General features: G+C 46.7%; 2 protein-coding genes and 1 pseudogene across 2 annotated transcripts; 2 read left to right on the top strand and 1 right to left on the bottom strand.

The window, feature by feature from the left end:
- Positions 1–1,769: 1,769 nt before the first annotated feature.
- Positions 1,770–4,650, bottom strand: ZNF575 (zinc finger protein 575). The gene is made up of 4 exons (XM_068528906.1): positions 3,900–4,650; positions 3,512–3,621; positions 2,962–3,070; positions 1,770–2,495 (listed from the first exon to the last, which is right to left on the bottom strand). Exons 3-4 carry the CDS (start codon positions 3,038–3,040, stop codon positions 1,837–1,839), a joined length of 738 nt encoding a protein of 245 aa, XP_068385007.1. The 5' UTR covers positions 3,041–3,070; positions 3,512–3,621; positions 3,900–4,650; the 3' UTR covers positions 1,770–1,836.
- A 4,633-nt stretch (positions 4,651–9,283) lies between these two features.
- On the top strand, positions 9,284–23,690 carry ETHE1 (ETHE1 persulfide dioxygenase). The gene is made up of 7 exons (XM_068528905.1): positions 9,284–9,416; positions 10,876–11,020; positions 11,129–11,277; positions 20,888–21,017; positions 22,690–22,779; positions 23,151–23,267; positions 23,495–23,690. The coding sequence occupies exons 1-7, from the start codon at positions 9,336–9,338 to the stop codon at positions 23,545–23,547; spliced, it is 765 nt and encodes a 254-aa protein (XP_068385006.1). The 5' UTR covers positions 9,284–9,335; the 3' UTR covers positions 23,548–23,690.
- On the top strand, positions 9,892–10,196 carry LOC137753624 (small integral membrane protein 30-like; annotated as a pseudogene).
- Positions 23,691–24,459: the final 769 nt, after the last annotated feature.

The following is a 24,459-nucleotide window of genomic DNA, read 5'->3' as shown; positions in this document are numbered from 1 at the left end:
TCAGGATAATCTCCCATCTTAAGAGCTGATCCTTCATCACATAAGCAAAGTCCCTTCTGCTGTGTGGAAGCCAACACACTCACAGGTTCTGGGGATTAGGATGTGGACATCTTTGGGGGACCATTATTCTGCCTACCACAGGGTCTCATTTAATTTTCTCCCCTATCTCTCAGCTCATACACAGATTAGCTATCCTTTCCTCACTCATCTAGAGCAGGGGCCGGCAAACTACACTCCTTAGGCAGAATCCAGCCCACCTACTGTTTTTGTAAATAAAGTTTTATCGGAACACGGCCATGCTCGTCCACATATCACAATGCATGTGTCTGCCTTTGCGCCACAACAGCAGTGCCGGGTAGTTGTGGCAGACGCAGTATGGCCTGCAAAACCTAAACAGATCTACTGTCTGGCCCTTTACAGGAAAAACTTGCCAACCTCTGATCTACAGGTGGGGACCGCCTCCTATTAGCACCTCGTAAGCGCGTGGGTCTGTTCCTGAGCTCTCAGTGCCCTCCCACTAGCCTACTGCCAAGCCAGCACCACCGGCCTATTACTACAGCTTTGTAATAATTCTTGGTATGAAGGGAGGCGAGGCTCCCCTGCTTGTTCAAAGTGGACTTGGCTTCTTTACTTTGTGTTTGCCACTACTTGGTTGGTGTGCACCTCCCTCACTAGACCAGGTCTGTCTGGTTCACTGCTGTGTTCCTAACACCCTGTGCAGGGCCCGGCACACGGTACCTGCTTAATTCATATCTGTAGAATGAAGAGCAGTCCAATGTTAGCTCAGTCATCCTTGTTTTATAGCCGGAGGAACAGGCTCCAAAAGGGGAACCATCTTTGCCTGAGAAGATGCTTGTAAAGGCCTTATAATACTCCCATTTGGGAATTCCCTGGCGGTCCAGTGGTTAGGACTTGGTGCTTTCACTCCCGAGGCCCTGGTTCGATCCCTGGTCAGGGAACTAAGATCCCGCAAGCCACAGCCAAATTTAAAAACCCGCAGCGTGGCCAAATTAAAACACAAACAAACAAAAAACCCTCCCATTTTATAGATAAGGCATCTGAGTTCAGAGAAGTGACAAGTTTGTCCAAGGCCCTGCGGCTCTTTAGTGGGTCAGGGCTGGCTCCAAAGCTTGGCCTTAAAATTTTTTTTACGCTACTGGTATACACCCCTTGTTCTTGCTTTTATGATTTAGCTTATCTTGGGAATACTTCCATGTCAGTACATGTAGAGCTGACTTTTTTCCCCTACGGCTACATCTTCCATTCTCTGGCTGTACTGTAAATTCCTTAGCTGGTCCCCTATTGGTGGGCACTCGGGTTGTTTCCCATCTTTGGCCGCTGCCATCACACTGCAGTGAACACCTTACTCTTATACCTTTTTTTCACGTGCTTATCTATAGGATAAATTCCTAGAAGTGGAATAGTTGACATGAGCATGTGTGCATTTAAAATTTTTTATACATACACTCAATGGCCAAAGTGGAGGCACTAATTTAAACTCACGACAATAAGGAGAGCCTGTCTCGCCACACTCCTCAGCAGCACAGGATGCTAGCAGATGATTAACCTTTGCCATATGAAGAGGTGCGAAAAACCAGAGCCAGGGCTTTCAAACCACACCTCCAGGTCCATGGTTTGGGGCCTAGTGCTTACTCTGTGGGTGATGTTTTCCCCTCCCAGAAACGAGTTCCTCCTGCTAAGTCTGAGCCCAGTGCGGGGGCCAACCTCCCTTCCGGCTACCTGGAAGAGGCAAGTCCATACAGCCTGGCTTAGAGATGCCACCTCTTTATTGACTGGGGCTGGCAGCATAGGGAGCCAGTGAGCCAAGGGGAGGGTTCACTCCCGCTCCCCCGGGCTCTCGGCCTGGTGGTGGCTGTGTTGGTGAAGGAGTAGGAGGCGTCTCTGGCCAAACGCCTGGCCGCAGCTGGAGCAGCGATGCCGGGCAGTGACCTGGCTGCCCGGCGCCGTCGGGGGGTCGTGACATAGGCGATGGGCGGCCAGTTTGGAGGGGAATGAAAAAGCCTTGGGGCAGTGCGGGCAAGGATAGGGGCGGGCGTCGGTGGCATGGTGCGTATGGCGGTGGGCCGCCAGCTTGGAGGGGTAGCAGAAGGACTTGGGGCAGTCGGGGCACGGGTAGGGGCGAGCGGGCGCGTGGGTCCAGAGGTGGGCTGCCAGCTTGGAGCGGTGGCCGAAGGCCTTTGGGCAGTGCGGGCACGGGTGCGGACGGGCGCCGCTGTGCGTGAGGCGGTGGGCTGCCAGCTTGGAGGGGTAGGAGAAGGCCTTGGGGCAGTCGGGGCACGGGTGGGGGCGGGCGCCGCCGTGTGCCAACCGGTGCGTGGCCAGCTTGGACGGGTACGAGAAGGCCTTGTCACAGTCGGGGCAGCGGTGCGGGCGCTGGGGCGGGGGCCGCCGGCGGGGTCGGGAAGGCGCCCCCGCGGACGTGGCGGGCCCTGGAACCGACTGGCTGGGCTTCTGCGGCGAGCCCTGGTAGGGAGCTGGGGGACAGGAGGGTTGGTGGGCTCCAGGAAGCAGCCCTGAGTCTACACCAGGCTCCCCCTCGACCTTGATATTCTAGTGTATCTGGACACCTCAAGGGTCATACTGAGATTCCCCGAATGGCATGTTCCTCCTTCTCACCCCCTGCCATGCATCATCCTAAGGGGCTCCAAAGGGTTACCTCGCTGGAACCCCAGGGCTAAGGCTTCCCCAAAGCTACTAAAGTGTCCGTTTCTAGTATCTTCCCAAGTGATCACCCTGAAATCCCGCATGTCATCTCCCCTAGAAATGAGGGGTCCCCCCAAGACAACCTGGAGGATTCCCCAGAACTTGGCGTTCTTGGGGATCCGAAATGGTTATCACCCTGGGCCTTCAAAACTTCACCCTGAGATTCCCTCAACATATGATTCTCTTGGCCCCAGTTCCTGGAGAATGCCCCCTACTCACAGGTGGAGCCGCCCTCACCTCCTTTGCTCACAGGCTCCTTGCCAGTGGGACTAGGATCGGTGCCCCGGGCCACAGACTCAGCATCTCGCTCCAGCATCTTGCCGGCCCAGAAACCTAGAGGGAGGGCCTAGGGTGGGAGAGGGGGCGACGCCGGTGTTTATCAGGCTGTTGGGGAAAGTGCTGAGAGCCTAATAATCAGGGGTCAGTATGTTTAGGAGCAGGGTCTATTTAAGTCTGGGGTCCTATAAGGCGAGGGTGGGCGGAGCCTAAGGGCACAATGGGCGGGGTTATGCAAACCCGACCCAGAAGCAGTCTATTTGGAACTTAGTCTCAGCGTTTGAGCCTTCGAGCGGAGTGGGCGGGGCCTCTATAACTAACTCCCAGCCGCCCCAGAGCGCGGAGCAGGCGGGGCCTATGTCCAGAGTGGGCGGAACCGGCCGAGGAACCTAAGACGGGGATGGGTGGAGCTATACTAATAAGACCCAAAGTCGGTTGCTCAGCAACTCTGTCCCAGGGGAGGGGCCTACGAGCTCAGTGGGCGGGATTCACATCGAAGAGGTAGCTTTACCCGGCTCTTGGCTTAGTCTCAGTCCATTGACGCCGCGTGAACCGCCTTCTCCTTGTCACTAAATTTCAACCCCTGCGTGGAGTTGGAGCCGTGGATGGTAGAGGGGAGACCTGGAGGAAAACACAGAAAGAGCGTGGCTCGTGTGTTGCGATTCAGAGAACCCTAATGGACTTCTCCCTCGAGGTCCCGAGCGTCTGAGCCTCCACGCACCCCCTTGGGATCATGGCATTCGGGCACCAATGCACCCTCCCAAGGCTCAGGCGCCCATGCAGCCCCTCCGGAACCTATGCATCAAGACCCTCCCTCGTTCCGGGAGTTCTGGCGATCAGCCCCCCCAATCTACTTCCCGAAGACCCTGGCGTCTGTGCCCGGACCGCTGCCCGCTCACCTGCGGGCGGCCCCTCCCTGGGGGCGGGGCTCCGGGCCCCTCCCTCGGGGGCCGCGGCCACTGCGGCGCTGCCTTCGGACTCTGCACCGCCCGGCGCGCGCCCTGCGACGGGAGGGCAGGCGAGGGAGCGCGCGCTAGCTGCTGGGCCCAGCCTCATTTCCATTCCCTCCTCCTCCGCCGGGCCGGTGGGGCGTTAGTTCGCATGCGCAGTCGCGGCCCGCGGAGGCTGCATTGGGGGAGACGGGATGGAATGAGGGGGTGGGTGCGCAAGGCAAGCCAATTGGTGAGCAAGCGCAGAGCTACAGGCCGAGGGACCGGAGGAAAGTGTGCCGAGGCTTGCAGGGCCTACGGTGGCTGACTGGAGTCAAGCACGTGCAGGAATTAACACGGGGAAACCTAACTCAAGAGATCTCTGAGACAACTTCCCTTTTGTATGTCCCCGTTCTTTTCGAGAATTCCGCTCGGGGCTTGAGTTCCGTCTCCCGAATCAGTTTCAAGAGCCCGCTGCCTATTCTACCCCTCAAGGCACTGGCAAGTAAAGGCTAGCTATTTCCTCGAGAGCGGGAGGGAGCGGGACGGGTTCAGAGCGAGCTGATGCCCAGTAAAAGTCACGTTATTTGCACAGCGCCCGGCACTCTTCGCCGCTGGGTGATTCAGGAATCTCCGCCCCTCCCACCCCAATGCTACGGCCCTGGGGCCGGGAGGGCGGCGGTCTCCAGGTGCCCGGGACCCCTTGTTCCCCGCTGGAGCTCCTGGTGCCAGGCCCGGGGTGGCTTGCTTGGCATCCTTCCCCCGGGAAGTGACGGTGCACCTTCCCGCCCCGTACAGGAATGACCGTGAAGTGCCCATAAACCACCCCCGCATGGGTGGATCTTCAGTCTGATAATCCACAAGGTCTGGCGAACCCTGGGAGCCGGGGGAGTTATACGGAAGGATTATTTGGGCTCATTTCCCCACTCACTCCTCCCAGATGATTTTGAAGCTATATGCCAGACCTCATATTCCATAAAAATCTTTTTATTACACTTGGTTTGTTTCAGTCAGTACTTAAACAAGATCCACAAGTTGAATTTGTTTGCTTTGACTCTAAAGTGTCTTCATTGACATTTTAAAAGGTTCACTGGTTGCTGCGTGGAAAACGGATTACAGGGAGGTAGAGTGGAAGACAGAAGCCAGTGAGGTGGCTGTTATATGTTAATTTTATTAGTAATTATTAAAAATTACTATTATAATTATATGATAATTATATTATATGATATCGATAATTATATGATAATTATATTATTAATTACAGCATCTGATATAGGTCAGAATCTGTCTTGAGTGTTTTATATATGTTCATTCATTTAATGCTGACAGCAGTTTTTCAAGAAGAGGCGCTACTATTATCTCCATTGTACAGAGATAAAAATGAGGCACTAAGACTTATCCAAGGTCACTCAGCCAGGAAATAGCAGGGCCAGGATTTGAACACTTGCAGCCTGACCCTGGAATCCATGTAATTTGCATCTGTGCTTTGCTGCCTCTTTGACTGGGGCAGAGGGTGTGATGAGGGAAAAGTGGTCTGGTTGGAGAGGTTAATTCATCAGGGCTTAGTAATGAATTGGGAGGAAGTAGCAAGAGGAGGAAGGAGTCACGGATGACGATGAAATAATGATAGCCACCTCCCTGAGAGCACAACACCTGAGAAATTGTTCTGTGCCAGGTGATCTCCCAAACTCTTTGCATGTGTGAACTCATTGGATCTTTATTTTTTTAATCGAAGGACAGTTGCTGACAATACTATATAAATCACATGTGTACATTCTAGCGACTCACAATTTATAAAGGTTATACTCCTTTATAGTTATTATAAAATGTTGGCTATGTTCCCCTGTTGTACAATATATCCTTGTAGCTTATTTTATACCTAATAGTTTGTACCTCTTAATCTCTTACCCCTATCTTGCCCTCCCTCCCCGCACTGGACCCACTAGTTTGTTCTCTATATCTGTGAGTCTGCCTCTTTTTTGTTATATTCACTCGTTTGTTGTATTTTTCAGATTCCACATATAGGTGATATCCTACAGTATTTGTCTTTCTTTGTCTGACTTATTTCACTTAGCATAATGCCCTCCAAGTCCATCCATGTTGCTACAAGTGGCAAAATTTCATTCTTTTTTATGGCTGAGTAGTATTCCACTGTATATATATACCACCTCTTCTTTACCCATTCATGTGATGGACACTTAGGTTGCTTCCGTATTTTGGCAATTGTAAATAATGCTGCTATGAACATTGGGGTGTGTGTATCTTTTTTTTTTTTTTTTTTTTTTTTTCTTTTTTGGCTGTGCAGCATGTAGGATCTTAGTTCCCCGACCAGGGATTGAACCCGTGTCCCCTTCAGTGGAAGCTCAGAGTCTTAAGTACACTGGCGGTACACTGGACCTCCAGGGAAGTCACCACATGTATCTTTTCTTAGGTCTTCACAGTGAGGGAGGAACTATTTTCAACCACAATTTACAGATGAGAAAAGAGAAGCCCAGAAGGGTTTAGTTTTGAGCCTGAGGTCACACATTTGGGAAGGGTGATGCCAGTTTCTAACTCTTAGGATATCTCGCAGCTGACTCTACAAAATCCCCGGAGGGTGTGCACGCCTTCAAGGGACAGGTAAGCGTCTACCAATCCTGCAGAAACAATTAGGAATGGGCCCCAGGATGGAGAGGTCTTGTTTGCGGGACCCTCACAGTAAAGTGTGCCTCAGAGTCTCTGTTTTCCTGGCTTCTCTCTCCCCTGAGCTCCTGGCAATCCCTGTACCTCTCCTTGTTTTAGCCCTGATGTCTGCACCTCTTTCCCCCACCAACCAGACTGAGGACTCAACTCTGGGTCTCCAGTTTCGCTCAGCTTGAGCCAGACATTCAGGAGACCTCAATGTGAGGAATAACTGAACAAAGTTCTCTCCTTGAGTCTGAGCTCTTCTTTCTGCCTGTTTCTCCCCTCTCTTGGTGTTTCCCTGTTCTGAGAGACTCTCTCCTTCTCCCTGTACATTTCTCCCCTCTCTAATGCTCCCTGCTCCCCACATCTCTTCCCACCTCCACGATCTTCTAGAATCTTCGAGTGTATCTAAGTGACCATATTTCTTTGACAGACACCCCATTTCAATTCTGTATTTCCCAATGTATCTCTGAAAGTCTCTCCAGATCTCTCTCTCTCTCTCTGATATCACTGAGTCTCAGCATCTTCCTTGTTTCTGAGTGGCTCCCTGAGTCTCTCCCCTGATAAAGCCCACCAGGAATATACTAGAAGTCTGGCAAAGTTGGGTTTTATTGATTTGCTGTAGGTAAGGGTAGAGGACTGCAGAGGGAGTACTGGCTGTCTCCCCAAACACAGGGAGAGTTACAGTCTTCCCTTGGTATCCACAGGGGGTTAGTTCTGGGACCCCCATGGACACCAAAATTGACAAACGCGCAAGTCCCTTATATCAAATGGTGTGGTACAGTTGGCCTTCTGTATCTGTGACAAAGTGACTTAGATCCTCCAGACAAGAGCGGGATGCCCTATTCTCACTACTGGTATGATTCCAAAGAGCAAGCTTTCAGACAGCCCATGACTAGACATTGTCTCAACTCTAGGTCCTTGGGATAAATGAACAAAAGCCGTTTTTAGAGGTTCACATTCCAAGAGAAGTCAAATGATCCCCAACCTGATTTTACAAGACATCGTGGAAAAAAAAAATTTTTTTTTAATGATTTCTTCCTGGGAAGACATAAACATTCCTGATAAAATACTTAAGTGATTTTTTAAAATTTATTTATTTATTTATTTATTTTTGGCTGTGTTGGGTCTTCGTTTCTGTGCGAGGGCTTTCTCTAGTTGCGGCGAGCGGGGGCCACTCTTCATTGCGGTGCGCGGGCCTCTCACTATCGCGGCCTCTCTTGTTGCGGAGCACAGGCTCCAGACGCACAGGCTCAGTAGTTGTGGCTCACGGGCCTAATTGCTCCACGGCATGTGGGATCTTCCCAGACCAGGGCTCGAACCCGTGTCCCCTGCACTGATTGGCAGGCAGATGCTCAACCACTGCGCCACCAGGGAAGCCCCTTAAGTGATTTTAAAATAAAGTTTAATGGGATAATCTGTTGTTCTGGGACCAGGCACTCAACCAACAGCCCCTCAAAACACTAATGACATTGAACCAAACTTTTTTTCTTTCTAACAATGAAGGTCCAACCACTTGCTTTTCCTATAAAATGGCCCTGGGGCTATGAGTGTATTGGGGTCTCTTGTTGGGTTTCTACTTCTCCAGGGAGAGAAGTCTGTGCTTCTCCCAGTGTGTCTCCCTCGCCCTTTGAGTGTCCCCCTGTTCTTTGTTTCTCTGGTTTTTAAAAATATTAATTTTTATTTTATATTGGAGTATAGTTGATTTACAATGTATTATTAGTTTCAGGTGCACAGCAAAGGGATTCAGTTATACATATGCACACATCCATTCTTTTTCAGATTCTTCTCCCATATAGGTTTTTACAAAATATTGAGTAGAATTCCCTGTGCTATACAGTAGGATCTTGTTGTTTATCTATTTTATATACAGTAGTGTGTGTATGTTAATCCCAAACTCCTAATTTATCCCACCCCACCCCCACCCCCACCCCCACCTTTCCCCTTTGGTAACCATAAATTTGTTTTTGAAGTCTGTAAGTTTGTTTCTGTTTTGTAAATAAGTTCATTTGTATCTTTTTTTTTTGTATCATTTTTTAACAGTCCACATATAAGTGATGTCATATGATATTTGTCTTTCTCTGTCTGACTTCCTTCACTTAGTATGATAATCTCTAGGTCCATCCATGTTGCTGCAAATGGCATTATTTCATTCTTTTTTATGGCTGAGTAATATTCCATTGTGTATATATATATCACATCTTCTTTATCGGTTCCTCCATCAATGAACATTTAGGTTGCTTCCATGTCCTGGCTACTGTAAATAGTGTTGCTATGAACATTGGGGTGCAGGTATCTTTTCAAATTATAGTCCGGATATATGCCCAGGAGTGGGATTGCTGGATCATATGGTAGCTCTATTTTTAGTTTTTTAAGGAACCTCCATGCTGTTCTCCATAGTGACTGTACCAGTTTACATTCCCACCAGCCTTTAGGAGGGTTCCCTTTTCTCCACACTCTCTCCAGCATTGTTTGTAGACTTTTGGATGATGGCCATTCTGACTGGTGGTGAGGTGATTGTTCTTTGTTCCTCTGGGTCTTCCTGTCTTCTCCGTCTCTAAAGTCTCCCTATGGGTCCCCAGCCTCGTTCCGCTCCGTCCCGCCCTCGGCCCCAGGCACTTGTGGCCCCTTTAAGGCGGGCCCCGCCCCTGCCCCCGCCCCGCCCCACTCCGCCCCTGCGGGGTTCAGCCTTGGGTGCGTTCGGCTTCCGCTGGCACCACTCAGTCTCCAGCCTCGGGCGCAATGGCGGGGTCTGCACTGAGGGTCGCTGGGCGGCAGCTCAGTCAATACAGCGAGTCTGGAGCCCCCATCCTCCTACGGCAGGTTCGCGGTGGCTGGACCGGGGAGCGAGATTACTGGATCCTGGGTGGCGGCAGGGGCGGAACTCCTGGGTCCTTTAAATCCGGAGAGATACCCGGGCCCTGATGCCTGGATCTTTGCGGAAAGGGGTGTAGGGCTAGACTCTTGCGTCCTTTAAAGGGGAGTGATCTGGGTCCCAGATCTGGGACCCCGATCTGGGCTTCGGGCTGGACTCTTGCTTCCATTACAGAAGAGGATGATGGGGACCCAGGTTTGGGGATGGATGAAAGTTGGGACTCATTGGTTCCGACGGAGTAAGGTGCTGGGGTCCCAGACTCCTGACTCCGGGCAGGGGGATTCCTGTAATGGCTGCTGACTTGGAGGTGCTGTCACGTGGAACCTCTTAGCCTCAGCATCCTGAACTGATAGAATTAAACAAATACCGCTTTCTTTGAAACCTTCAGCCTTTAAGGACCAGTTACCTCAAGATCTCAACATCATGATCTTAGTTTCAATACAATTGTTCCTAGTCCTCTTTTCATTGCTTTTGGTGCTGCCTGTTGTTGAAGCAGTAGAAGCCGGAGATGCAATCGCTCTCGTTCTCAGTATTACAGGCATTTGTGCTTGTTTGGGGGGTCTATGCACGAAGGAGAAATGGACAGATGTGACTTTGAAGGACCTCCTGAATCAAACCTTGCCCTGAAAACCTTTGTGCTGTTGAGGTTCAGAACTGAGTTTTGGTGTCTGAAAGTTCCCAAGAAACAGTAAATAGGGTAGTTTCATAGTCTTGGCTTCCCTATAAATAGGAACAAACTGATATACTATAGTAAATGCAAAGCAAAACGTTTTCTTCACAACAAATAATGCACTGAAAAATGCCGTCTGTAATTTGCATTTGCTAGTTAGAAAGAAGGTCAAAGAAGTGAGAAGGCTGAACTTTGCAAAAGTAATATTTCACAGTTTAAGAATTCTCAATAGGAAGAAGAAAACTCTTGCCCAGAATCTTAGGAAATTGCCACTGTATCACTGCCTTCTGCATCACTGAGGAGTCTTTTCTCCATATTTTTAATGGATTTTTGTTTTGTTATCTCCCAAGTTAATATTGTACCTAGATATTAAATACAGTTGGTCAAAAATTAAAACTTATCTCTTGGTGGGGGAAAAAGTTTAGAAAATGTATTCGTTGTATCTAACGTTGAAATGGAGAAAAGATTTAATGGAAAAAAATATTTTATATTGACATTGAAATGGAGAAGAGATTTAATGTTTAACAAAAACAAAAAAAAATTTATATTAACGGGTAACATCTCCATGGTGAGAAGTACTATATTAAATATAAACCCATTAAGTAAAAAAAAGGGGGGGGGCAGGGACTTCTGCTTCTGGATCTTAGGAAGAGAATCGAGTTGAGGCCTGGACTCCTGGGTCCACAGTAAGGGGGGATCTGAATCTGTGCTCTCACCTGTCCCCACCCCCTTTCCAGATGTTTGAGCCCAAGAGCTGCACCTACACTTACCTCCTGGGTGACAGAGAGTCCCGAGAGGCCATTCTGATCGACCCGGTTCTGGAGACAGCGCATCGGGATGCCCAGTTGGTCAAGGAGCTGGGGCTACGGCTGCTGTATGCTGGTCCGTTTGGGGGCCGGGCTCCTGGGCCTGAGGGAGGAGGGGGCTGGGGGCTGGGAATCCTGCGTCCTCTCAGTGCCCTCCTGGACCTGGCTCTCCTCTCTCTCCCAGTGAATACCCACTGCCATGCGGACCACATTACCGGCTCCGGGCTGCTCCGGTCCCTCCTCCCCGGCTGCCAGTCTGTCATCTCCCGCCTTAGTGGGGCCCAGGCTGACATTCACATTGAGGATGGAGACCCCATCCACTTCGGGCGCTTCGTGAGTTGGATGCTGGGTCCCCGAGAGGGTGGTGGCCTGGAGTTTTTGGACTAAAGGGAAGAGGGGGTTGGGGGCCTGGACTCCTGAGTCCTGGGGTAGGAGGGGCCCCAGGCCTGGGTTCCTGATCCCTGAGTTTCTGTCTCAGGGAGAAGGGCGCCATAAACCCAGGTGAAAAACTGAGCCAAGAGGCTCTGGGCAGGTGTGTCTCTGGCCCATCCCCTAAGTCAACAACATTTATGGCGTTTCCTATAACCTTGGGGCAACTCCTTTGTCCTGGAGTCTCATAAAATTTGACTGGGAGCTGGAATTACAAGGTCACGGCTGAGGGAGAGACCCAGCTCTGTCTTCCCAGAGCCACTGTTGGAGGAAGGCGCATGCAGTTGCCCAGAGCCGGGACTAGGGTGAGGCAAGAGAGGAATCCAGGACGCAACATTTAAGGAGGCGCTCATTCTCAGGGTGGTGCAAAGGCAGGGCTGGTACCTTCGAGTGGGCGCCTCCTTAAATGTTGCTCCCTATAGGAGCCTGCTTGCCTCACCCTAACCCCAGCCCTGCTATTGCCTCACACAGGAATGGTCTGAAGGTTCCTACCTCCTCTCCTTTCTTTGCCACAAGCAGAATCAGCAGGTTTCCGGCCAGAATTTCAACCCAGGGCAATACGATGGGTGAGGAGGGTGCTAGGTTGCCCTCAGAGGGAGGGGAAACAGCTGGCAGGACTTTTTTCTGATCAAAGTTGCTAAAGACTTAGAGAGTTTGGCTGGCTTTGGGGCCAGAATGTCACTTGGACTTGGCCTCCAAGTTAGAGGGTTTTGCTAAACGAGACCAATTAAACTGAGTCAGATTGTTTTGTGGAAATAAAGGCTGTGTGTGGGATCCAGAGGGTTTGGCTCCACTGGTTACAGCCTCTTTATTTCAAGCCTTTTTCTGGAAGCAGGTAAAAAAGAAAATGCATTGTACATTTAGGTACACTGTACATAATAAGCAGGTGCTAACAAGCTTTTCTTGGGTTGAGAAGCCTTAGAGGTGTTAGAAATGGTTGGAGTTTTGTGTCAAGAAGAGCCCTTTGTTAAACTGGATGAGTGATGTTTTCAATGAATCAACATGGAAGGGCTTAGCTGTGGAAGATTTAGCTTTAGTGCTTGGGTTATTTATTTATTTATTTATTTTAAAAATTTATTTATTTATTTTTGGCTGCATTGGGTCGTTGGGTCTTCGTTGCTGTGCGTGGGCTTTCTCTTGTTGCGTCGAGCGGGGGCTTCTCTTGTTGCGGAGCACAGGCTCTAGGTGCGTGGGCTTCAGTAGTTGCAGCACGTGAGCTCAGTAGTTGTGGCTCGCGGGCTCTAGAGCACAGGCTCAGTAGTTGTGGTGCACGGGCTTAGTTGCTCTGCAGCATGTGGGATCTTCCTGGACCAGGGCTTGAACCCGTGTCCCCTGCATTGGCAGGCTGATTCTTAACCACTGCGCCACCAGAGAAGTCCCTGCTTGGTTTTTTTAAACAGCTTTATTGGTATAATTCACAAACCATCCAGCTCACCCATTTAAAGTGTACTTACTATTCAGTGACTTAGTATATTCAGAGTTGTACATCCATCATCACAATTCATTTTAGAATATTTTCATCACTCCAGAAAGAAACCCCACACCCCTTAGCTCTCACCCCAGTGTGCCCCTCTTTCACTCTACTAACCACTAACCTACTTTCTGTCTCTATAGATTTGCCTATTCTGTACATTGCGTAGAAATATGGTATCATACTATGTGTGGTCTTTGTGACTGGCTTTTGTCACTGACCATAATGTTTTCAAAGTTCATCCATGTTGTAACATGTATCAGTGTTTCATTTCTTTTTATATCAGTGTTTCATTTCTTTTTATTGCTGAATAATATTCCGTTGTATGGATATATCACATTTTATTTTTTCATTCATCAGTCGATGGACATTTGAATTGCTTCCACTTTTGGCTATTATGAATTATGCCACTATGAATATTCATGTGCAAGTTTTTGTGTGGATGTATGTTTTCATCTCTCTTGGGTATATACTTAGGATGGAATTACAGGATCATATGATAACTCTGTTTAACAATTTGAGGAAGTGCCAAACTGCTATCAAAAACTGTTATCCGAAGCGTCTATACCATTTTATGTTCCCATAACCAGTTGTGTGAGGGTTCCAGTTCCTCTACATCCTTGTTAGCACTTGTTATTATCTGTCTTTATGATTGTTCAGCATTTTGTTTGGTTTTCGTCTGAGTTCTTTATAAACCTTTGGAGATGGGCACTTTTTTTCCCTCTCATTTTCCTTCTCCCACTTAAAAAATTTGAATTGTAACATGCATATTATACAGTAAAAGGGGCACATATTGCACATGTACAGCTTGGTAAATTTTAACATATGTCTATACTTGAGTATCCACCGCCCAGATCCAGATCCAGAACATGCCCATCGCCCCAGAAGTCTTCCTTGTCCCTCTTCCTGGCCATTGACAGCCCCACCAAGGGACCGTTCTGCTGACTTATTTAATCTTAGATTAGTTCTGCCTGTTCTGGAGCTTATAAACAGGAACCAGTGTGTACTCTTATGTCTGCTTCTTTCACTCTACCTACTATTGTATATAATTGTAGTTCTTTCCTTTTTTGCTGTATAGCAGTGGTTGGCCAACTTTTTCTGTAAAGGACCAGATGGTAAATATTTTCAGTTTTGCAGGCCATATGGTCCCTGTTGTAACTACTTAATTTTCCTATTGGTGTGAAAGCAGCTACAGACAGGGCATGCATGAATAAGCATGGCTGGGCTCCAGTAAAACTGTATTTATGGCCACTGAAAATTTAATTTCAATAATTTTCATGTGGCATGAAATGTCATTCTTATAAAAGCAGATGGCAGGCCAAATTTGGTGTACCGACCATAGTTTGCCAACCCCTGATGTAGAGCATTTCACTGTGTGAATTGATGACAATTTATATCCATTCTCCTTTTGATGGTTGATTCTAGTTTGGGGCTATTATGAATAATGCTACTCTGAAGATTCTTGTACAAATCTCTTGGTGGACATTACTCTCAATTCCAGGGAGTGGGTTTGCTGAGTCTTAGAACTGACACATATTTAACTTTAGCAGAAACTGCCAAACAGCTTTTTTTTTTTTTAATAAATTTATTTATTTTATTTATTTATTTTTGGCTGTGTTGGGTCTTCGTTGCTGGGCACGGGCTTTCTCTAGTTGCAGCGAGCGGGGGCTACTCTCCGTTGCGGTGCATGGGCTTCTCATTGCAGTGGCTTCTCTTGTTGCGGAGCATGGGCTCTAGGCACGTGGGCTTCAGTAGTTGTGGCACGTGAGCTCAGTAGTTGTGGCTCGCGGGCTCTAGAGCGCAGGCTCAGTAGTTGTGGCGCACGGGCTTAGTTGCTCCGCGGCATGTGGGATCTTCCCGGACCAGGGCTCGAACCCGTGTGCCCTGCATTGGCAGGCGGATTCTTAACCACTGCGCCACCAAGGAAGCCCCAAACAGCTTTTTGAATTGGTTGTACATTTTATATTCACAGTGGGCCAAATTTGTATGGTTTCACTGTAGAATGGATTTTCTGTTTTAATAAGCAATGATTGAGATTTGAACATTCTAGCTCCCATGAGGGTTGGCGGGTTCTGAAAGTTAGTGTTGCCTGTTAAATATAGCGATATAGAGGGGGTGCTGCTCAAGATACTAATCCCAGGTCCCCAGGATTCCTTAACCCTCTTAAAAATTATGGAGGGCCCTGAAAAGCTTTTGTTTACCTGGGTTCTATCAAGCAATATTTACTGTATTAGTTACATGTCAATTATATCTCAATTTTAAAAAAGAAATGGGAAATTCCCTGGTGATCCAGTGGTTAGGACCCTGTGCTTTCACTGTGGAGGGCCTGGGTTCAGTCCCTGGTCAGGGAACTAAGATCCCACAAGCTGCACGGTGAGGCTAAAAAAAAAAAAGAAATAAAAAATAAGTATTTAGATATGCAAAACATATTTGCTGTATCAGAAGTTGAAACTGAGACTTTTTTTAAAACACAAGAATCCACAAGCACACATTCCATCAGCTGTCAGAGTGATGACATCATCACAAGTCATGGAGCTTCTGGGAAAACTGCACTGAACTCTCAGGGGAGAATGAGAGTGAGAAAGGGCAAAAGACCTCTTCACACTATTATGAAAATAGTTTTGATCTTGCAGACCCTCAGGGTTCCCTCGACTACACCACTTGGAGAGCCATTCTTTTTACAAAATCTTTGTCACATCTAACGACATAGACAATAATTCTTAAATAGTTCTGAAATCCAGCCCATGTTCAAATTTCTCCAAGTGCTGAAGAATCATTTTTACAGCTGTTTTTATGAACCAGGACCCGATCGAGGTTCACACATGGCATTTGGCTGTTAGGTCTATTGAGTCTCTTTTAATCTAGAACAGTTTCATACCCTTTCTGCCCCATGACATTGACTTTTGAAGCTCCCAGCCTGTTGTCTTGCAGAATATCCCACTTTCTGGATGCGTCTGCTTGTTTCCTCCTGGTGTTATTTAACTTGTTCTTTGAAAACTTCTCTTTGCTGTTAACTGAAGTAGATTGCAGATATTTCTGTATTGGATGATAATAATAATAAATAACTTAATAATAGTTAACAAATACTGAGTGTTTTGTTTTTCACTTAGAATTGTGAGAAAGTGCATTTTCTCAGCATGTATCTCACAAAATTTTCAGAATCAAATATCACTTCCTGGCAGCAGGGAGAGGTGGGACCCGTGGCTAGTGTTGGGGTGTGTGCCCCATTTATGGAGGACACCCACTACATAATTCAAGTTGATTATTCATGCTTGGGAATGTAGTCTGTCTACTGTAAAGCCTTTTTTTTTTTTTTTTTTAATTAGAAGCTGCAAATATACATTTTTGAAAAATCTTCCAAATGTTAAGGGTAAACAACAAATTCAGACTTTTAATAACTACTGAGCAGTCCAAACAAAACATTGCTATGGCTGAACCTGGTTCTTGAGCCTCCACTGTGTCTTTTCTGACAAATAGATCTCATTAAACCTTCCTAACCACATAGTGAGATCAGAAACATTTTCCCCATTTTACAGAGAAGGGAGTGCAGGGAGGGAAAGTGACTTGCCCAAAAGTTATACTGAGAAAGTAGCTGAGCGAGGAATTGAACCCAGGAGGCCTGGTGGTTCCACTAGATCAGTGTTTTTAGAATTTTAAAACATTATTATTTTTATAATATAGCAATTATTGTGTTGGGCATTTTTTTTTTTTTTTTTTTTTTTGCCTCATCACGCAGCTCATGGGATCTTAGTTCCCTGACCAGGGATCGATCCTGGGCCTATGGCAGTGAGAGCTTGGAGTCCTAACCACTGGACCGCCAGGGAATTCCCTGGGCATTTTTAAAATGCTTTACATACATGAAATAATTTAATCTTTATAATAGCCCTATGAAGTGGGGACAATTATTATGCCCATTTTACAAATGAGCAGAGAAGCCCAGAGAGGTGAAGTAACTTGCCCAAAGTCACACAACTAGTAATAGCAGAGCCAAAATTAGAATCCGTGTCACCTGGCTCCAGAGACTACTCCTAACCACTAATCCATGTGCCCTCACCAAGAGAGAAATATTTTACATCTGGATTCAGCACTGAAACCTCAGCTTCATGAAATACCACTTACCCTTCCTGTGTACAAGGCACACTGAGACTTCCCACTTTATCCCATTCCTCCCTACTCCACTCTTTATGTCTAGCCCACTTTTTTTTTTTTTGCTCATGGTTATGTCTGTGAGAGTCATCCATATTGTCACGTATAGTTATAGTTTTTTCATTCTCATCCTGTGCCTCAGTTTCCTCATCTGTAGAATGGGAATAGGAGTGGTACTTACCTCATAAGGATGTTGTGGCCTGAATGAGTTCAGTCATGTAAAGTGCTTAGAAGAGAGCCTGGCACAGGAAAAAGGGTAATCAATGCCAGGCTTCTAAAGAGTAGGTAAATCAGACTGATGGGAGAAGAGGAAATTGCAGGGGGCAAAGAGGTGTGGAGAAGTGTGCTATTTTCTGGAAATGACTCGGGTTCAGAGTAGCTGGGGAAAGGAGGATGTTATAGGACATGGGGCTGGAAAAGTGAGCAGGCACCAGAGCAGGGGCTGAGGAGCTGGTACTCTGCCCTAGGGGCAGTGGGAGCTGGGGAAGGGTTTTGAGCAGAGAGGGACAAAATTGGATCTGGGTGATAGAAAACCCCCCTCAGGGTCATGTAGGAGGTGGATTGGAGGCTGGTAGGCCAGGGAGGAGGCTGTCAGTTGGCCCAAGCAGGAGAGGCCTGAGATGGGCAGGATTATGGGGGTTGATAGAGGATAAATTCTAGATATTCCAGAGAAGAGAAAGATAAACAGGGAGGCTGATCATCAGCAAAGCCACTTGAGACACAGACTCAGTCACTAAGGGCCTAGGGGATCTTGATCTATGTGGCAAGCTGGATTGTGTTCAATTGATATTAAAATTTTGTTCAGTGTATACACATAAGACAATTATATATACCATATACCATTGACCCTTGAACAACCTAGGACGTTAGGGGCACTGACCCTCCCCACAATCAAAAATTGGGGTATATCTTCCAGTTGGTCCTTCTATCTGCGGTCCTTCTATCTGCGGTTCCTCTGCATCCACAGATTCACCAAACCAGATCGTGTAGTACTGTAGTATTTACTACTGAAAAAAATCCGTCTATATGTGGACTTGCACAGTGCAAACCCGTGTTACTCAAAGGTCAACTGTATATACTCTAGCTACTGCTTGTTTACAACTGACGTCCTTCTGATTGGCCAATACCCATGCCATAACTATGGTTAAATATTTTGAACATTACTCCTGAATATCCATCCCCCTTTTTAGTTCAAAAGACTCCCATGCTTTTTGTTTAAAAAAAAAAAAATTCAGAGAGTATGGAAACATACAAAATAAAAAGTGAAAGATCATCCCTCTACTACCAAAAGGTAATGTTAATTTTGGGGGCCAGGGGATGTGATTTTTCCCACAAGATTTTGCAAGATTTGTGATTTTGCTTTGCACTTGTTTTGCATTGCCCATATATTTCTATTGTAGATGAGCTAGGAAGGTGTTTGGCAGAAAGTAACGGAAAAACCCATACAGTGGCTTAAATAAATAGTTTAATTTTTTTCTATAACAGGAAATTTGGAAGAAGGTAGTTATTCTCTTCGATTTGGCAGCACCATCATTTGTGGGATTCTCTTGGCTTTTTTTCTTCATGGTTGCAAGATGGCTGCGGCAGCTCCAGCCATCACACCTTGTGTTCAGAGCCAGATGAAGTGGAAAGGGCAGGTGCCAGTCCCTTTTATCAGGAAGGGAAAAGCTTTCCCAGAAATCCTCAGGAGACTTATCGAGATCTCATTGTCCAGAGAACTGTGCCAGAGGCCACCCAAGCTGTCAGGGAGGCTGGGAAAGTGCTTGGCGGGGCACACTGATGCCCCAGACCAAATTGGAGATCTGTGAGTGGGGAAGGTTAGAATGGATATTGGGTGTGGAAACAGAGTCTGCACATGGTGTCCTTCAACAATTAGCAGATGACTGACCTGGATGAGGATGCTAATTGGTGGGAGGGGCCTCTATTAAGAGAAGAGGAGTGATATGTGAGTGAGAACTAACCTTTTAAGTGATTGTTAGATCATTGGGATAAAAATATTTTCTGACAGTTGCTTCCCTGAACTGAGCGTGGGAATTTAGATAATCAGGGCTCCCTGGATGGTGTTTTTGTGCTCATGTGTCAGGGGTTCTTAACCGCAGAGTCTTTTTTTTTTTTAAATAAATTTATTTATTATTTATTTATTTATGGCTGCATTGGGTCTCTGTTGCTGCCGCCCGGGGCTTTCTCTAGTTGCAGCCAGCGGGGGCTGCTCTTCGTTGTGGAGCACGGGCTTCTCACTGCGGTGGCTTCTCTTATTGTGGAGCACAGGCTCTAGGCATGGGCTTCAGTAGTTGTGGCACGCGGGCTCAGGAGTTGTGGCTCGCGGGCTCCAGAGCGCAGGCTCAGTAGTTGTGGCACACAGGCGTAGTTGCTCCGTGGCATGTGAGATCTTCCCGGACCAGGGCTCGAACCCGTGTCCCCTGCATTGACAGGCGGATTCTTAACCTCTGCGTCACCAGGGAAACCCAACCACAGAGTCTTAGAAGTGACTTTGAGGGGTCAGAAAGTATGTGCATCTGCGATGTTGCTAGACGCTGCTAAGCTGCCCTCTAAAATGGCTATACTGAGTTGTACTCACATCCCAGGAGATGAAAGGGTTTGCCTCAAGCACCCTAAGCAACTCTGACAACTGCCAATCTGTTAGGTGAAAAATAGGGTTTTTAGATCTCTCCTTCCCTTCCTTTCTTTTAAGGAAGATCAAACATCTTAGATGTTTTTTGACTATTTGTTCCCTCTACCATGAATTGCCTGGTTTTTTCTTTTGCCCATTTTTCTTTGTGGGTTCTTATTGATGCTTAGGGGCTGTTTATATATTATGACTATTCACACTTTTTAATACTTTCTTATACATGCTGCTAATGTTGTCTCTGAGTTTTTTTGTCTTGTCACTCCTATTTTTGTCTTTTTCTGTAATGAAGTTAAACTATGTGGTCACATCTGTTCCTGTTTTTCCTTATGGCCTCTGAATTTCCTATCATGCTTAGAAAAACCTTTTCTACCTCAAGATTTTATGTATATAAATATATATGTATTTATAAATATATATATTCTTCTATATTTCCTTCTAGAATTTTTTGGGTTTTCTGTGTTTAGATCTTTCATTTATCGTGAATTTTGTGTTTTATTTTTGATTATAAAATGACGTGTTTTAAAAACACATAAATAAATAAAATGACATGTTTACTGTAAAAAAAAAAGAATATAGGAAAAGGCTAAAGAAAAAAAATATTTTGAGTTAATGAGTAAATTTTTTTTTAAGAGATGACATTGTACAAGTTGCTTTGTAACCTGTTTTTTGCACTTACTGGATAGTAAATATCTTTTCATGCCATTAAATGTTTGTGTATAGCATCACTGAATTTTATTTCAATGACAATTTTAAATGACTGTTTAGTATTCCATATTTATATTAGTGTGCTTATCTTTTTCTTACTGATTTATAAGATCTGTTTGTACATAAAGTACTCTACTATGTGGTGTATTTGTGTTACAAATATATTTTGCCACCATGTTGATTCCCTTTAAATTTTGTTTATGATGTTGCCATTCAGAAACACCAAATTTATTTATATTCAAACCACTGATCTTTCCCTTAATGATTTATGACTTTTGGGATGGATGTTCTTTTCTAACCAGAGATCATATATTTATTTGTATTTTTGTTGTTGTCACTGTTTTATGATTTTATTTTCTTGCTTGAAGTTTTTAATTCTTTGGGAGTTTACTCTGGAGTGAGGTTTGAGTCCGGGATCTAACTTCAGATTTTTTTAATCGAAAAGAGGTTATCTAGATGTGACCCTGGGATGGGATGGGGTGGGGGGCTTCTGAGGCCAGTTTCACCATGAGAGTAAAGCCACAGCCTTATTGGTGACTCTTTGTACTCTCCTTCTCTGCCAGGCCTTGGAGACCCGGGCCAGCCCAGGCCACACCCCAGGCTGTGTCACCTTCGTCCTGGATGACCACAGCATGGCCTTCACTGGAGATACCCTGCTTATCCGAGGGTGTGGGCGGACAGACTTCCAGCAAGGTCACAGGCCCCTTTCCCCAGCCCGAGATCTTAGTATGGTTATATGGGTGCCAGGGTTTTAAGTGTCAGTTGCAATAATGAATGAATGAATGTTAGACTTTTAGGGGGTCAGGATTAGATTCAAGGAGTTTAGTGCTGGAGTGGAGGAGAGTTGGGTTCAGAGGTTAGTGGTTGGGGGACAGTTAAGAGTCAAGACTGTGTGTTAGTTATTTATTGCTGTAAAGCAAATCACCCCAGAACTTAGTGGCTTAAAACAATGATTAACATCATCTCACACAGGTTTTGAGAGTTAGGACTCTGGGAGAAGCTTAACTGGATGGTTCTTGCTCAGGGTCTTGCGTGAGGTTGCAACCAAGCTGCTGGCCAGGGCTGACTGAAGGCTTGACTGGGGCTGGAGGATCCACTTCCAAGGTGGCTCACTGACGTGGCCAGTGAGCTCTTGCTGGTTGTTGGCAGGACGCCTCAGTTCCTCACAATGCAGACTTCTCCATAGGGCTGCTTGAGTGTCTTCACGACATGGCAGCTAGATTCTCCCAGAGGGAACAATCAGAGAGACAGACAGACAGAAGGCCTAATTTTTTTTTTTTTTTAATGAGCTTGTCTCGGAAGTTAAACTCTGTTATTTCTGCCATATCCTATTTATTAGATGCAAGTCACTTAGTCCAGACCACTAAGTCAAGGCAAGGGGAATTATGTGTCACATTTTCAAGAGAAGAGTTTCAAAGTGTTCATGGGCATATTTTTAACCCCCCATAAGGGGTTTAGCTGGTGCGGGGAGGGGTGTGGAGTTTGATTCAGGGGTTTAGCTGCTGGGGGCAGTTAGATTTGGCAATTTAGCTGCTAGAAGGTTGCGAGATTCAGTGGTTTAATTGCTAGGAGGTGGTGTTACATTTGGGGTTTAGCTGCTGGGGGCAATTAGATTAAGGGGTTTCGCTGCGGGAAGGGTGTTTACTTTCACGATATCAGGGTATGAGATTTGAGTATGTGTGTGAATGTGAGGTGGACACTAAATTGGGAGGATTTAGCTGCCTTGCAGGAGGCGGGCGAGGCTGAACGAGAGAGAAGAGACAGAGCCACAGCAAGCTGGCCGTGGGTAACCAGATCCCCAGGCTGCCTCTTTCTTCCTCTTTCCTTATCTCTCCATCTTGGTCTCTTATCTTTTTCTCTTTGAGGCTCCTAATCTCCCATTTATCCATCCCCAACACAGTCATGGGATCGAAAGATTTAGGCTGAAAGGAAAGGTGGCAGAAGTTCCAGAGAGGTTTGTCCCTGTCCCAACTTAGGACTCAGAGCTTCTTGTCAGAACCATGGCTCTATCCTCCTCTTTGGCCTCATGTCTTCAGTTTCTTACCTTCCCGTCCACTTTCCCTGCCCAGAATCCTTTCTTGGCATCCCCAGAGTGAGGGCATTTGGTGCTTCAGGGTCATATCCCAACCTTGTTTACAGTCATGCTGAATTCTCACCATTTCCCAATTCTTTGCCTATGCTGTTCCACCTGCCTAGAATGCCCTTCCCTCTCCTTCTTTACCCAGTCAAAGGGCTACTGGCAGAAAATGAGGGAGACGGTTTAGCTACAGTGATTTTTATCCTCTCATCCTTTTCCTGAAAGGAAGGGATTTGGGAGCTTCTCTCATCCTGTTGCTCCACTGACCTCTGAGTTTTCCCTCCCCAGGCTGTGCTAAGACCTTGTACCACTCAGTTCATGAAAAGATCTTCACACTTCCAGGAAACTGTCTGATCTACCCTGCTCATGATTACCACGGTGAGGGCTTCCTGGAGGAGGTGTGGGATTTACATAACTTACTATTTGAGAGGGAGCACTAAACTGCTGTGGCTTGCAGACTACAATTCCCAGGAACTCCTCTGGCCAAAAAGATCAAGTGCTTAGGTGTACTGAGTGTGGATGTAGAAACTACGATGCCTAGAATCCGGAAGGCCTAGGCTCTCCTGGGACTTCCTTATAGAACTTAGGGAACTGTGGGAAACTACATTTCCCATAGTGCCCATTGAGGAGGGAAAGCAATCTGTTAGGCCTGGGCCGGAAAGGCACCCTGAGGCCTCCTGGGAAATGTAGTTCTGGGAGGCCCAAGGCACTGGATGGCTCAACATTCCTCCCCCTCTCTTGGCCACTAGGACTCACAGTATCCACTGTGGAGGAGGAGCGGACTCTAAACCCTCGGCTCACCCTCAGCTGTGAGGAGTTTGTCAGGGTCATGAGCAAACTGAACTTGCCCAAACCTCAGCAGATAGGTGAGCAGTTGCAGGGGAGGAGGGTGCTGGGGTCTGGATTCCTGGGTCTGAGGGAGAAGGCGCTGGGGATCTGGACTCCTGGGCCTGAGGGATGGAGGGGCCTCAGGGCCAGAACTCTAGTTTCCCAAAGAAGGACTATTAGGATTTCTGGGTCCCCAGTGGGGCATAGAGAGAGCGGGAGGGTCTGCCTGGGCCCCTTGGTTTCACCCTTAGCTTCTTCCTTTCAGACTTTGCTGTTCCAGCTAACATGCGCTGTGGGATCCAGACCCCCCCTTCCTGACCCTCAGGTGCTCAAATCCAGTTAATAATGCACTAGGTGGGGTGAGGGGAGTGGTGCCATCACCAGAGCCTCTCTTCTCTTCCCCTCCCTTACCAGCCTCTCAAGCTTCATAAATAAAAAAAAATATTTTTTTTCCCTCTGAATCTGACTTCTGTTTTCTGGGGGACCCAATGGGTTTCTGGGCTGAGATGCCTGTAGTTAGTTCTGGTCCCTGGGTAGGCCAGGGAGCAAGGCAGCATAAAGGTCCTGGAAGCCTGGAAGGAGATTTTCTAACTCATAAGATAGAAGCAAACAGATATCTGGGGCAGGGTTCCTCAGCTCCTTGGATTAGAACAGTCTTGAGTTTAAACCACTTGCCCCATGAGACCCAGAATAAGGTACTTCACTTCTCCAAGCCTCAGTTTCCTCATCTGTAAAATGGGAATAATAGTAATAATAATAGGGTGTCATGATGATCCAATGAGTCCATATGTATGAAGTGCTTGGTACACTGCCTGCACAGCAGACTTCCTATCAGTGTTCACTATTACTGTTACTATCATTTGAAATGATCTCTGAGGCACTTCCTGGCTTGAGTGACAGTATGCCTAATGGTAAAGACCATGGACTTTCCAGAGAACAAATATGGTGTTAACATTAACATGTGTAGACTTTGCGGACACTTGTCCCCCTCAGCCTCAGTTTCCTAACTATAAAATGGAGATAGTAATCCCTTTCTCTGTAGGCCGCTGTAAGGATGAAATAAATTAATGCGTGTAAAATGTTTATACTTTATACACATAGCTCCTGACATCCAGTGATCCTTTCTCACATACCAGTTATTTTCCTGTTTTTGCCCAGAGCGGAAAGGGTCTGGCTGAGACCTTTAACCTCTGCCCTCCACCCATAGCAAAGTGGTGGTAGGGGGAACAT

The sequence above is a fragment of the Eschrichtius robustus genome, chromosome 19 (genome assembly GCF_028021215.1).
Source record: "Eschrichtius robustus isolate mEscRob2 chromosome 19, mEscRob2.pri, whole genome shotgun sequence".
NCBI lineage: Eukaryota > Metazoa > Chordata > Mammalia > Artiodactyla > Eschrichtiidae > Eschrichtius > Eschrichtius robustus.
The sequence above is the reverse complement of the archived record's forward strand: the minus strand, read 5'-3'. Positions and strand labels throughout refer to the sequence as shown.